This window comes from Gavia stellata, chromosome 2, assembly GCF_030936135.1.
Source record: "Gavia stellata isolate bGavSte3 chromosome 2, bGavSte3.hap2, whole genome shotgun sequence".
Taxonomy (NCBI): domain Eukaryota; kingdom Metazoa; phylum Chordata; class Aves; order Gaviiformes; family Gaviidae; genus Gavia; species Gavia stellata.
In genome coordinates this window covers 23,724,987-23,740,872 of record NC_082595.1, presented here as the reverse complement: position 1 = coordinate 23,740,872, position 15,886 = coordinate 23,724,987, and the positions used below count along the sequence as shown (strand labels likewise).

General features: G+C 40.4%; 1 protein-coding gene across 1 annotated transcript; it reads right to left on the bottom strand.

Moving 5' to 3' along the window:
• Nucleotides 1-1,225: 1,225 nt before the first annotated feature.
• On the bottom strand, nt 1,226-15,322 carry QPCT (glutaminyl-peptide cyclotransferase). Its single transcript, XM_059827777.1, has 7 exons — nt 15,200-15,322; nt 10,869-11,015; nt 8,213-8,494; nt 5,463-5,639; nt 4,526-4,625; nt 3,932-4,048; nt 1,226-1,869 (listed from the first exon to the last, which is right to left on the bottom strand). The coding sequence occupies exons 1-7, from the start codon at nt 15,320-15,322 to the stop codon at nt 1,724-1,726; spliced, it is 1,092 nt and encodes a 363-aa protein (XP_059683760.1). The 3' UTR covers nt 1,226-1,723.
• Nucleotides 15,323-15,886: the final 564 nt, after the last annotated feature.

The window sequence follows — 15,886 nt, the reverse complement described above, 5'->3', positions numbered from 1 at the left end:
CTGAAGTAGAGGAAAATATGGTAGCGAAGAGTTCAAATAGCTTTGATGTAGTTACACAGATGTACAGCAATATCTGAAAACCAACAAAAATTTTTAGAATTTTCATTGTATTCTATTTCAGAAGTGGCATGCAAAATAGAAACATTTCTCACAAATGCTAAAGTGATGGGAAAACATAAAATGCTTCTCTTTCATCTTGAGCAACAAAACTAGACCGAATTTCATCTTCAGGCTATCCTGTAATAGTAAAATTTTACAAATTTTCATTGCTGTAAATACCTATTTCTATTGCAGCTTTAAAATATGTATGTAAATATTGTCTTAGGTTCAGAAATGTTTGCTTTAGGAAAATGGTAAAATACAGGCCAAATCTGACATGCCTACAGCTCCATAGCTTACTTCCTTTTTAAATCTCTTTCCCCAGGATAGAACTTTCTAATGGAAGAAGTTTGGAGCAGTAAAATACTGACTTGTTTTTTCTCAGTTCGTCCTCTGCCAGCTTGATTTTATTTTTTTTCTTCAAATGCTGTCATCTTTTTCTCACCAGTGGAAACCATAATTCTGTAGGTGGCTTTTGAATACTGTTCTTCTGGCTTCTCCTATTGATTTCATTCCAGGCTAGATTTTTGCTAGAGTGTTATATTAAATTTATTGAGTAATTCCAGTAAGGAATGTAAAAGCACAAGGTTCTTAAACTGGTGAGTGTCTTTTTCTGATATAGGCTATGGCTTGTCCTTACTTTTTCGTGCTTAAAGTGTCTTCTTGCTTCTGACTCTCATTTTACTTTTGATAGATAGTACTTTGCCTTTTAAAATTATGTTTATATAAACCTATGTTTTCTAAAGTGATCACTTTCCTAGGATGATTACTTCTGATGTAATCTGTATTAAAAACAGGAGGCTTTTTTTTTTATTTTGGGTCAAATTGTGACTGATTCTCACATGAATTAATGGTGTGTGCTGGGGTGTTGCTCCCACACACCACCAGCTCTTCTGTTTCTCTCTCCTGCGTTGCATTCAAAACATGATGGAACCCCCCACATACCTTCCTCTTAGCATCACACCCCACCATCTTTCTCCATCAAAAAGTATCCAACAAATGACAGGGAGAAAATTGAATTTGGGTTATTTCTCTGTTTCCTGGTGGCCTTCTGTCTGAGGAAAAGAACCCTTGCAGCTCTCCTTGTAGGGGAAGGAGGAGAGGAAGCAGAGAGGGTTAAAAATCCCTTCTGTGTGTCAGGAGTTCTAGCAACTCATTTCAGGATGAGGTGCTTTAGTTCAACCCATAGCAGAAGTTTGATTCAGTGTGATTTTTGTCTTTTCTGATAATGTGGTCTAAATTTCCATTGCTGAACGCTGCACAAGTTGGTCACAGCTTGTCAAAACTGTAGGTAACGCTGAAGTCAGGAGGCGTTCCCTCCTGGGATCTTAATATGTGACATAAAACAGTGGTAACAATGTGGCAAAATTCTGGGGGGTTTTATTCAGAGGTAAGATATGGAAAGATCAAATTCTCTCCAGGCCAAAAACTAATTCTTATTTAATACTATCTTATTTGGCTACATGGAATGTTGGGCCAGGAACAGCTGAATCAATAATCTGTCTAGCAAGAGCTATCATTGTATTTTGCTTTGCTGTAGTGCTCTCTAATCCAATTAAATAACAAGTGTGAAGGTGGGCAAACAGTATTTAGAATGGAGTACAATTTGTTGCCATTTTGTCTATCACAGGTTTAGATATTCCAGTACAAACACTTGCAGGATTTTGCTGAGATTGTCGACAGTGGTTTTGTCAAGGTTTTCCTCTGTGTCCTCCATGGTATGCCATACTGCAGGAAAGGGGGATGGAATCAGATGTAGGACTGGAACCCCTATAAGGAGGAAAGTGAAATTTGGAGAAGAAATATTGGAGAAGTTCTGTTAAGCCAATTGATACGTCACCATTTAGCAACAGTCAGGTGTACTACTCAATAAGCTTACTTTCTAGAGGAGCGTGTGTCACTGCAGCTTCCTTTTATAGTCTCTTTTTTGAAGCCTGTGACCACAGCCCATCCATTTAATTGTGTGTTTCCTAAAATGGGCACCTTCCTTTCCTTTGAGTACTTTCACCCTTTTTCTTGGTTTATTTTTTTTAAGGCATCTGTAGCTAGTAGTTTTACTGTGATACTTGCTTTTTTTTAAGATTCTTTGCATTGTAGTTGTTGATACCATGTTTAGGAGTTACAGAAGGGCAGAGAAACCACCGAAGCTCCTCAAACTGAAAAGTGATTACCGTGTTCTTGTGACAGTGTTAAGATTGAGCACTTTTTGAAGCATTTTTTTAGTCCTCTCCGTAAATGGTAAAATAGGGTGTCTGTATTTTTACTCTGTAAAATAGAACCACTGTTATCCTCAGCTAAAAGAATTTCCACTTGAAAGGATCGCTTTTATTGCATATATATATATCAAACCACCTATACATACTGCAACATTTAGGTAAAAGAGGGGTTAAATCAGTTTTCTGCTTCCTGATCACTTTTTTGGGGGGAGCATTGTTTCTCTCCAGCCTCTTTCCTGTTTTACTGCTTTTCCTCTCTCATTTTTCAGCTCCATACCACTAAGGAATCTGTTTTCTTCACTAGATGTTAATCGTGTTACTAGAAAAGGTTTTGAGGTGTAGTCGTTGTTATCCCCTATCAGCTTCTCCCATGTAGGATTTTTGATATCCCTGGACATGCATATGATGGCTGTGTTGGTTTCGTTGGACCTGGGCCCTGCCTTGGTGTGAAAAATGAAAGATTCATGGAGTTGAAAAGCCACTGAGCAGCAGACAGTAACCATAGCTCAGTGAAGAGAGCACTTGCTTAGAAGTGGAGAGGTGTAGCCGCTCTTGTGCCTGCATTCAGAGCTGTGTGTGCATTTTACATTACTTAGTAGTTAACAAAGCATAAGCAATGGTAAAATTAGGAGCTGGGTATGAAGATACCTCTTCCCTTTCCTAGGTAGATACCCTCTTCATTGAACTAGTGTTACATTCCTTTTGGTTAACCCTTCTCTAGCAATATGGCTCTTGAAGTTTTTCACTGTACAGCAAGAAGTACTATCAGAATAGTTTACTATATCTACTACTCTTCTTTGTCCCACCTTAGTTTTGAAGATGCTCTGCTGACTGCTTGAACTGAGAAGGACATCAAATCCACATCTGGAACTTGGACAAGTGCTTTAATCACTGACCTGTAGCTTGACAAGGTGGCAGCAGTAGTACAACTGCCTTCCCTTTCTTTGATTGCATCCCAAAGGCAAAGAATGAATGCAGAGTCAGAGGTGTCTGCCAGGAGAAATGCTTAGGTAGGGATTCCCAGTTTCAGGTATGTGCCTAATGCCAGGAGGGATTTCAGGCATATTGTGTCTTTTGCTATTTCTGCTGGCTACTCTATGCACCTTTCCCACCCCTCAAGCTGACAGCTGTGAAATTTCCATTCTTTCTAGGGAATGAGCATGTCTAATTTGAATATGTGAGTTTTTGCAGGAATCAGTGCCTTCAAATTTAAACAGGTAATAGTGAGCATTACTGTAACTTTGACAACAGATCTTTAGAGATTTTTGTAGTCTTTGAAGATATGACCTCTGAGTGTTTCACTGCTCCTAGAAATAGTAACTGGCTGGCTAGCGTGGTATGTAGTGATATCCCACTGGATCAGAGTTGCTTATCTTTGTAGGACATTACTGGTGACAGAAATTTCCATTATCTCTGTGCCATCGGAGCTGTGCTTATGCAAAATGATGATGGGTATGTTTTTCGAAGCTGTGACTCTTGGCCTGCGTAAAGTTGGATTTGGAAGCCTCAAGCTGGGGCAAATAAGCTTGAAAAACAGGATCATATGCACTTGCTCATTCACTAAATGTTGCATTTGTTACCGAACTTATACCTTAAAATATAAGAGCTTCTGGTACCTCTTAATAAAAATGGAACGTGGTCATCTTCAACCAAGCCTCGATGTGAAGTAGTCTGGAAATACTGCCTTTCAACAAGGTGATTCTTCAACAGATTCATGTTGTGTAGCTCTTGCTCTGTAATTCACAATGAAAGTCATTATTACAACTTTTGGTCAGTATAAGGCATGTTAGCACATTTGAATTATTTTTCCTCTCACATGGAAGCTTTTTCCATGTGAAAGAAGAAAAAGGAGTTGGTGACTGTCTTTTGCATTTGTTTAGTATTTAGAAGGCCTCAAGATTGGTGCTCTTACCATCATTTTACAGTAGTGAGAACTAAAACACAGAAGTGAAGCAGTTCCCAAGAGTCGCAGAGTGACAATCAGTAATAGTCTGTTTCATGGCTTCCAAGTGTCTGGGAATCCTCCTCAATTATTTTATTAATTAAATATTAAAATCTTCATATAGGTTTAAGATGCACCAAATTTAACATTTACATTATTAAATATTATAACTGTAAAACAAAAGTAATCTAAAAATCTGATTTACAGCACTTAATACATTCAGAAACTAAATTCCAACTTCATCAACAGCCCATACCCTTCTCCTTACCAATTGCCTGAAGCCTCTGAAACCATCGAACAGTGTTTGGAAAATAATTGGGAAAGACTGGGTTTGGTGCACCAATTAAATCCAGTAGCACAAGCAGGTCCTACAGAAGAAAGAATCTTTAATACAGAATTCTTTACATTACTACAACACCATTAACAGCAGCAATGAAACCTCTTGGTTCCTGTATAGGTCATGACTAGGTCTTTGATAGCTCTGGCCAGAGATCTGGTTTTTCTACCATGGTGCTCAAGAAGAACTCATTAGCAGAACCCAATTCCAATCTGATGCATTTTGCTGTCTCTCTGAGAAGGAAAAAGGTAGGTTTCTCTGTTCCTCGAGCTGAAGACGACTGCATCACTTTTTTTACAGTTTGTGTGTTTTATCCCTTTAAAAGAAAAACTGTGGTAGGTGGGGAGAAAGAAGAGGAAATTGCATCTTCCCTGGAGAGCAACAAAGTCTGTCAAGGGAAAGACATTTTATGAGTCACAAGATACAGTGACAGAAGAAAAGTGTCTCAACAGTGAGTAGGGAAACTAGATGGCAGCAGGGAGAAGGAGAGCAAACAACCAGAATGTTAGCAGGAATCAAAGGGAAACAGAGAGCCTGCTGTAGCTTAGTGCTGAGCTAGGGGAGATTTGTTCATAGACCAATACTATGTCTGTGCTCTTTCCTAATCACTTTGAATTACCTCTCTTGAAGGTGGGTATCCCAGTTTATATTCTAATAAATTTGTGTATTTTGATTTTTCTGTGACTCCTCCTCATACTTGCATGGAGAAGGTCTAAGCAGATTCACCTGAAAAGCTCTTGCCACCTCTATTTTATCACACCTCATAAAACTTCCACAAGCCTGCTTCTTCATGTAACTTTGGTGGGCTTCATGGTTTCTTGGGAATTTGGCCAATTACTGCAATTTACTATTACTCAAAGCCACTTACTATGCCCTGCAGCTGATTTGTGGTTGTTGAACCAGGTGGATGTGGAGTAGATACCATTTTTTGAGCTAAGTGTTGAGATCCATAGAGGGAATCAGAAGGGGACCACTGGACAAAGGCTTCTTCACCATCAAAAAAAATGAGCTGAAGTGAGAGGTCTGGTCTTGACGTTGAGCTGGTCTGTTGGAGGAAGTTAAAAGTAACATAAGTGATTCTGGACAGAACATTAAATGAAGGACAAATACTGTAGTCATATAAGTAACATCAGTAGGTGTATATTTTCAAGGTACCCTATGCAAACCTTCCTATGGCTGTTAAACACACGTTACGGTATAATAGTGGTAGTGATCAGTCATTATTATTTGTCTAGCACAGTGACACATTCTCCAGTCTGGTATAATTTTGGTTCTGGTTAAAAGTATAATTTCTGACTTTAGTGGACGTGAGCAGAGTATGCAAAACCAGGTAGCAGAAACATCATCTCAAATAATGATAAGACACGTCAGCAACAACACCTGATGTGAGTGCTAACATAGTTACTTGGTAGTGCCACAAAGAAGTAATACCTCTGCTACAGTTGTGCATCAGTGGAGGTGAATTATGTCTTTGTAAAGTTGATGGTTCTTTGAGGGACAAAGAACAGTCAGTCATAAGAAGAATGACCATTTCTTTTCCTTCAGGGGGACTCACAACCACCCAGGCGACTTTACCCTAAAACTAAAGCACAGAGAGTAGAGTAGATACGCCCTACCCTTTCAACAACCAAAAATATCACAGCAGTAAAAACTGAGAATGTATATGATTAATGTATTTAAGGTCACAAAGGAGACATCTGTGTGAAATTTCTTCCCCATGTAGAAGGAGCCTTTTTCCTCTCTCTGTTTACTAACTGAAGCCCTGTTTGCACTGGCAGTGTTTTCTAATAACCTATCACATGGCTAAACCCAGTTTGGTTCTGCTATATGAACAGTTTTGGGACCTTGGCAGTTGCCATAAATATTTTAAGCCCTCTATGAATTAATGTTACTTCAAGTGAAATTGCATGATGTGGTTAAAAAGGTGGAGTCACTGGCAACAGTCATGTCCTGTATGGGCTACAACTCCCAACTAGCTGGAGCTGATCCAATATAAACAGTAGTGGAAAACTTCTATAAAATGTTGCTCACATAGGCAAGATGATATTGATTATGCTCACAGTGATATATGGATTTCTCTAATGGCAATGCTTTGCTGCCCTTTGTCCTTTGTCCAGGACAGAGTTCTTTTGATAGCAGTCATTTTGCATTACATTCTGGAGGAAACTGTATTAATGCCATTTGAATTTTAGAAAGTAGTATTTGTAATTATTATTACTGATTAACACATTCCCAGGTCTGAATAATGTAGAAAGACATCTTTGCCCTTTAATTTTAAACTTACTCTATATAACTGGAGAAACATCAAGATAAAAATCACAGCTTCAAGTCAAAGTATAAATAGATTTGGCTGAAAACATAATGAAGTCTGTTATGCTACTACGAGCAGAACAAAAAGGTCATAGCTAATGTATTAAGCAGATGGATCCCCAAGTATATTTTGTTAACGGACTGTACAAGTGATAGCCTGTGCAAAGTAATTAGATTGCCTTTTTTGTCAAATGCTGTCATCTTAAATGATAAAACAATTTAATCAAAAAATGATGTATTGCGAAAAATTCCAGTCTTTAAGTTGGTGTGCAGGTTGTTCCATAAATAACCATCAGGCAAATTTATTCTAAATTAAGCTTCTAAATAAAACCATATGTATTACAGGAGTGCTTTTTTTTGTGATTAAAAACATTGGCATATGCTCATTCTTCTAATTCTTAAATATTCTAATGTCAGAAGGCACCAAATCAGTTTCTGGAAAAAACTGCCGACAAGTAATCTTAACTCCTGAGCTGAGTGTATTCCTGACGTATTGTAAAGGATTTGAGAGACCTCTTCCTGTGATAACACTGTTAGTGTATGAGAAGTATTCTTCTGTAAATAGTAAATACTGAACCAGCAGATGGCACTCGTGAATCTGTAATCCTACAGGTTTGTAATCCTACAAGCGCTTGTAGGATCAACAGATGTTTCCAGCAATGGCAGCACTTTGAAGCGGATTTTCATAGCATAGGTAACACAGCCTGATAATATTATACTATTACTTGACTGTTTTGCTGTACTCAGCCATCACTCATTTCATAAATAAACTATTCAAATTGATAAAGGAAAACAAAAAGAAAAGCTTGAAATCGTTATGGGATGGAGGGACATGAGTGTAACTCTCCTGCACAGCAATTAGTTCATCCATCTCCCAAAACAGAATACAACTGAGAGATTTTAAAAATGCAGGATTCAGAAAGCAACAAAACTTTACCAATGACTCTAGATGTTACTGGATACGATAGGAGCATCTAAGTAAGGTTCTCTGCCTTTTAGATAGAAAGTAGGATTGTATCTCAGAGAGTCTATGAAACATGTATTATTCATGTATAAATTGTTAATATTATATACTATACATTTATTAGATAATTTTTAGATAGCCACCCTTTGCATAAGCAGTTTTAATGTGATAATGTACTCTAAAGTAGTAGATACAAATCTCTGTTCGTCTTGAAGTCAATGGGAGTTTTACTACAAGGCACAGCAATCGGAGAATGAGGCACGCAGGCTAAGGGAGAGAACATGGAAGTGCGCTAAGGCCTATTGCTATTGCAAAAACAAATGAAAATGAAACCAGCAAACTACCTTGATTAATTGAAGCTTGTTATCCAGGGCACGTGCCAACTCCAGTATCATAGCACAAGGCACGGCTGAATCAGTTGCTCCTACAAACACCCTCTCCTGCCATTGTTGTCCAAAGAATTTTGAGTCATAGTGGCAAGCAAGTATTAGATGGCGTTTTGCAGAGGGGTCGAGAGTGCTGATAATATTTGAAAATGTTTGATACCCATATGGTGTGTATCTCTGAAATGTGTCTTCTTCAATTTCCCAACCAGCCTGTAATCTTTGAAGACGGTGCTTGATATGCTGCAATTAAAAAAAAAAAAAAAAAAAAATCAGATTAATATTCTTTGCTTCAGAAAGATGTTGCAGGCAAATTGTCATTAGCTAATTAATAGTGGCACTTAAGCTTATTTCTGTAAATTCATGGTATTTTTAAAACATAAATTTTATAGCAAAATTGTAACGTCACTATGTAAAATAAGCAAAACTTTGCTACCTTAGCCTTTGACTGGCTCACTTGCTTTTCATTTCTCCCTTTTGCCTCTTGTCTTTGGAGTCTGAAGGTGCTTTGAATGATTGCCCATTAATATGACACATTAAGATCTTGATCTCTGAAGTTTCCAGGCCAGTGTTTTTTCAGGTGTAACCAGGACAGATTTAATGTTTACCTCGTCAAATCTAAACTCAGTTGTGCCCTTAAATTAAATGTCAGAACTGGCTGCAGAGTACTTGGTGTGGCTATTTTGACATTACCACACATAGATGCCACAGTGGTATTAAAAAAAATGCTGGGTTTTTTTTTGTTTGTTATGTTGTTTTGGGGTGGGTTTTTTTGTTTTTTAGCTTCTATAAGAAACCTGCCTTTCAAGTGACTTAACTTGTTTACAAGGCTATTAAGAGACAGTCTGATTTCTGTAAATTAAAGAATTAAACATTTCAGAACAATGTTTTAAAAATTATATCCTGTAAGTGTAGCCCATGTAAAGATAAAAATTAAGACAGTGAATCTATAAAGGAGATCATTCATTTTAGGTATCTTCCTACCTAAAGAGAATACCTCTAACAATCCCAGTTATACTTAGTACAAAGTTCTGGCTAACTCTTATTAGAGGGCCATCTCTGTTAAGCAACATATTTTCATGTGTCCCTCGAGTGCTTCTTCAAGGCAGATTCCTCTCTCTTTAAATAAACATTAGGAAAAGCCTCTAAGGGGAAAAAACAGACTTGTCCTGCTCTTAGTGAAGTCAGTGGGAATATTGCCATAAATTTTAGTGCTAGAACAAACTTCCATTTTGTTTGTGGTCACCCTCTGAAAGCTTTTATGGTGTTGTATGCTCTATCCGCTATCTGTAGGCAGAGCAAAGGATGGCTGTTATGGATTAAGGGGAATATATAAGCCTGGATGGAGTTCCCTGTGTGCAGTAGCTATGACTGGCACTAGCCTTCTCCCTTCAAGGAGTCTAATGCTTTTTCTGTGTCTTAACAAAGAAACTTCATCCATTTCAAACTCCATTGTGCTTTCACAATGGAGGACTCTTCTTTTTTTTTCCTTTGGTGGGGGTCTACTTTAGTACATGCTATAACCTTGAGACAGGATGATCCTATTTTGAACATGATTTGTGGCTTTCTAGCCTAGGCTCAGCTGTTTTTTTTTGTTTTTCTTGCTTTTTCCCCTTTCGTTTGGCTGCCTTCCAGGATATCACTAAAGGAACCACAAAACTAAATCTATAGAGACATGGGCACGCAGACACACACACAAATGATAAAAAAGCTGCATTTTTCCAGTCTGCCAATTGCAGAATGGCAAATAAACTTACTGTAGTTAGGGCTATCTTGGAGCTGTTGAGTCACTGCCTAAAGGATAGACGAAGGCTAGTGAGGTCTTGTGAATGTCTCCTAGTAAACTCAGCTGTACCACTGTTTTAATCTCCAGCTTGGCTAACGTAATCTAGAGCCGGCATGGCACACAGTTCTGAAGATGCCCACGCCGTGAGTGCAGAGGAGAGGGCAGCAACCCAGTCATGTGGTAACTCCTTGTGGCTCAGATACAATCTGCTGGAGCTTATACTGGCTCGGGGCCAGGTGCAATCTGGATATGTTAGCCCAGCATTAACACACTGTTGTGCTTGGGCCAGCGAAACTAGCGTGGTACTTGGACCAGTGCTGCACTTCATCATGTTGACCATTTCATCTGCCTGCCTGTTTGGGCCCCTCTGATCCCTTTTCACGTTGATACATCCATCTGAGGGAACACTACAGGGGAGTGTAACAGCACAGGACCTCTCCGGAAAAAGGGCAGGGGGGTGTCATTTATTTCATCCTTGCGTAGGGGTCCCAGGGGGGTTTGAACCAGTGACCAAAAGGGAAAGGGCAATTGTTGTGTTGTACTTTGGGTACCAAACCTGAGGTGAGCTTTTTAATTTAAAACACAAATTTAAAAATAATTCTTTTTAACTTCAATTTTTTTTTTTTTCATCGTGCTATGCAGCCCTGGGAAATAGTGTCAGCTAAAGTGCAAGCTGTGTCATGTAGGGTCTATGCAATCTAGACTTGAACAATGATAGAGTTCATCCTACAGAATTAAAGGAATGTGTCCGTCCCTTTAGTGGTCACTAAAGGCACTACCAGAATTTATATAATAGATGTTCTTAGAGGTTTTCAGGAAAGTTTGTCTTACCTGTCGTACAATATAATTTCCTCGTGATCCTGAGTATCTTTCTATCAGAATAGGGCGCAAATCATTCTCCCACATTTCAGAAACATCTGTGTTTGCTGCAACTTTTTGAATAGCATCAGAATGTAAAATTCTTGGTTGGTGAGAATACTGTAGAAAGAAGAAAAAGGGAAAGATTACCATAGCTGTTAGTATTACTAGACCTTTTTAACCATAGTTTTCTTCAGAATTACGGTAAATGTGATATATTGTGCTATTTTGATTTACTGACAACAAAAATAATCTTAAGAAAAGCTTTTTCTCTCAAAAATTATTGACATTTTTAAGTTCTGTGGCTTCTGTATCTTTGATTTCCATGCAAAATATACTAGTATTAAAAACATGGGAGAAATTTTTACCTACCAGCTGTAAAAACTCAACCCATGATTGGGTTCTCTCTTTTCTAATATCTTAATTCTACATACAAACAGTCATGTTTGCAACTATACCACCTTCAGATGAGGTTTCCATTGAGACAAATGCCAGAAGCTTTGGTTTTGGTAGTAATAATATTTAGCTTTATGCTGTGTCTACATTATGAGGTGCAGTACTGCAAAGAAATGCATAAGCTGGCTCAGTCCCAGAAAGAGTGAAGCCGTGTCATTGTGGCCTCTGCCCACAGTGGTGGTATTGGTGTGACTACACAGCATAGTGCAGCTCATTTGGGGCTAGGTGGGGTATACATCAGCGTTGTGACACATGAGTTAACCTCAGAATTGGCAGCTTGTCTCCTGTGACAACAGCTAGTAGTGCTAGCTACTTCCCAAGTGGCTTTTCAGTTGCCTAAGCACAGACCTTTAGAGCTATTTCAGGTAACCTAGAATACTTGAGACATCCTTATGGGGATGGCAAATGCATGCCAAAGATGTGCAAGAGCCTTGTGCTATTCTGGAGTGGTAGCTGAATGCTGGGTGGGATCCCCAAGGACATCTCAAATGCCCCATTGGGCACCTGATTTGAACCTACCCAGTTTTTAGCAACTGTATTCTCAGAACTTTCTGAGCCACTCCTGTTTTTAGAGATCCCTATTTTAGGCATTATCATAGGATGCTCCTATCATATCCATTCCTTACTTCTATCATAGAGGCTTCCCTCTACTCCTCTTTTTCTCCCACTGAAAAATCCTGGTCTGTTTATTTGTTCTTTGATCAGAACTGCCTTACATGATTGATCAGACTTGCTGTCCTTCAGTGTATCCTATCTACCTCATTCTTTTTGAGATGAGGAAAGGGAGGGAAACTGGAACATGACTGCACCATAGCTTATGGTGTGGAATAATGGTATTTTCTATTTTATTCTTTTGCTTTCTTAAAACTGTTTAACAACTGACTTTAGGGCTGCATCAAACTGACATTCACAGATGTATTTACTCTAACTCCATCACTGTATATGTTAACAAAAAATAATCATTCTCCCTCCTTTCCCACTCACTCATGTGTGTCATTTCACATTTGTCTGAAAGGACTGCTGAAACTCATTACCTGGCCAGAAAGTGTAGTGACCTTGAGATCTTCTGCAGTCCTGTATAATGACTTGTTATCTTAACTATCCTGACTGACAAATACTGTTAAAAAATGTTTTTGGCTCACTATTTGTCGTCTTTTCTACTTCATTTATGTGCATGTTGAGCGAAGCAGGCACAAGCACAAATATTTTTTAGAGTTCACTGTAAGCATTTAACTCTACCCTTCTCTCTTGTCCTAGCTGTTTATCTATGTGTGGACCTTTCCTCTAATTCCACTTCAGTTTACTTAGTGAAATTAAGTAGAGGGGAGACACAAAGACACTGACTGCTATGATGCCAATTTTAATATAGTGTTTAAGTTTAAAGCTGAATTTTAAGACTATAAGAACACCAAATTTTAGGATGTGCAGTTAACATTTCTAATGCTAGCAAATTTAGACATGGGTTAAAGAAAAATTGCATTTCATCTGATACAAAGAAGAACTTTTACAAATTTGGAAATTGTATTATAGAAGATGCATAAACTATCTTTTGAAAGACTAAACATTTAATAGGGTGGAATTTATACCAATGTAAAAAAGGCACAGACAAAAGAAAACATTGTCAGGGAGCTGTTCTGTTTAGGAGGAATAGGCTGTAAGAGGAGAAAGTCCAAAGGTAAGCACTTCAGAAGAGTGTAGGAAGACAATTTAATGAAGGAAGTTCAGAAAATATGTCTTCAGTTGAACAAGTGAAGGGCTCAATTAAAACATGGAATTGTCTCACTTCTAACGTAGAGCATGCCTGGTAATTGTAGTCATTGAATCATTTTGCAAAGAAACATTATTATTATTACTGAAGTACAAAGTATGAATACACTTCAGAAGAGAGGAATAAATTCCCATTTCTAATAATAGAGATATCTTCAAATTTGGGAAGTGAAAGGAATTACATAAGTGGTCATGAAATAAGAGAAGCAGAACAAGATCTGTAGGTGGCTCGTTTCTTACAGTGTTGGTCAATCTGTTTCCTCCATGGCCACAGCAGGGAGGCAGAGCAATGTAGTAATAACAGGACTACCACTAAACCGTTTTGTACTAAGCTGCATAAAACTGCAAGACTTCAACTTCTACAAGTAGCCCTCGCTTACCTTGCTGATTTTGGATTATTTCAGCTTGGTGCCAATGGAAGTTAGTGTCTAAGAACTCTTAAGTTTAGGACCCGATTCCTCCTCCTCAATGAGAGAAGGAGAGGAAGGTCTGTACGCTGTAAGACTTTCAACTTCTGGCTCACACATCACTTTAGGGAGAAGGAATAAAAGTTGTTACGGGAGAAGAATTTGATGAGAAAGAGGAAGTCGTTCTTGGTTAGTGTCTGCAGGGGCAGAGGAGTTCAGATGCTACAGTTCTGTGGTTACATGATACTGCTTACATCACTAGCAAGTAGATTGACTAGCTGGAATGGAATGAGGTAAAGAGCATATTGGTGTGGCTCAAGGGGGCTGAAAAAAGGAGCACTGGGGCTACATACTTGTATGTTGACCAGTATTACTAAAGATTTAGCCTCACATATTCTTATATATGTATTATATATGTACATCTACATGTATTACAGACATTATAGTTGTATTATGTTACAGATATGTCATCTAACCATGAGATAGATGTCATGTATGTAGTAAGATACAATTAATAGAACAGAATGACAAAGTTTCTCTTTTTTTTTTTTTGAAAAAAACAAACCAACACTTATTTGAATGGGGAGTGAATAAAATCAAGGAGAAAGGGAATGACTAAAGGGAATTGAGTGGAAACATATGAGGGCAGCTTCATTTTGCCAGTTTGTCCTGGACTATCTATTGGTGAAGAGAATGGTGCACTGCATTAGTGGAGTTCAGTCAGTTCTGGCTGAACTTTTTGAGTTCAGCTCTTCTACAAACACCTGGGGATGGGCCCTAAAAGTGTATTTTCTGTTTGGAAATTCCCGAACCCTTTAATTGAAATAAATTTGCAGTTGTGTGCTCTCCCATGTTCCATGTGGTTTGGTTCTTCACGAAGAAACTATGTTAGTGTTTCATAATTGGCAACTGAGAGTTGTTACACAGAGAAATCAGGGGCTTACTGCTTATTACCGTTTCATTAAACATTATCTTGAGACTGCTTTTTTCCCTAGTTCACACATTTTGATTTAAAACCAATATATTATGGCTCTATGACTTAGTAAATATGACATTCTTTTAAAACAATTTTGCAGTAGCTATCAATGCCATCCCTACTTGTTTTTCCTAGATAAATGTGCATCGCTGCTGGAAGAGCTATTTGTTTTCTCGAACTAAGGCGCTGTCCTCTGAATCACCGTAATCATGTTGAAAACTGGGGTATAACACAACGTTACATGGAATGTAATTTCGGATTTTGATGCCTCTCGTCCTGGGTGGGTTTCCTCTCAAATTCACTAACTGCCCCTGACACAGCTCACTGCGCTGCCTGCCCGTTCCCAGGCGCTGAGAACGGCACGGCTAACGTGACAGACGGGTGAAGAAGGCTTGTTCTCTGCAGCCGTTAGCTCTGGGTGAGCGGGAAGCCATGTTACCCTCCCTCACCTGCGCTCCCCGCAGCTCCCGCGCTGAGCGGGGGCCGGTGACCCACGCCCGAAATTCGTACTCCGCCCAAGGCAGGACCACATCAGGATGGACGCGCGAGGTTTCCCGGCGGGCGGGCGGGGACCGGCACGCTGCGCGGGTCCGTGGGGTCCGCCCGGCTGCTGATCCCATCCTCCCGGGAAGTGCTCCCCGCCCCCCGCAACCAAGTGGAGCGGCAAGAAGAGCCTGAGAAACGCAGACGTGACCCACCTTCTCCAGGGTCCAGTCGGCTCCGCTTTCCCTCCCGCGCACCAGCTGAAGGCAGGCGACGGCGGAGAGGCACAGCGCCCCAAGCAGGCGGGAAGCGGCCGCCGCCCCCTCGCCCCCTGCCATCCCTCTCCTCTCCCCTCAGGGCCGGGCGGCTCTCCCCGCGGGCCCCTTCCCTCCGCCTTTCCGAGGCCCCGGGGGTGGAAAGCGGAGAGCCAGGGCCAGTGCCGGCGGCGGAGGAGGCGGAGAAGGGGCAGCGCGGGAGGGAGGGAGGGATGGAGGGAGGCTGTCGCAGAAGCGGGCGCTGGCTGTTGGAGCCGCAGCTCTGCCAGCCTCTCCCGGCTCGGCTCCTCTCCGAAACGAGCCTCGTCCCTGGCACCACGTCAGCAGTGCCCGGAGGGCCGCCTGCGGCCAGCCCCGGGCCCGCCGCCCCCTCCCTCCGCTCCTCCTCCCCCTGGGACCGCCGTGTTGCACGCGGAGGCTCGCAGGGGCGCGTGATTTCCACCGTGAGAAAAGCAGTAGCCTGCGGTTTCCCCTGAACACCCGTTTTGTGTTTCTAGGGACGGCTCTGAAACGAGCCGAGGCTCGCTGGGATCGCAGTGCGGTTGAACATACGCGGGTGGCTCCAGGCGCTTGAGTGAGGGCTCTGTAGGGCGGCTTTAGGCTCCTGCTGGGAACGGGCCTCGATCA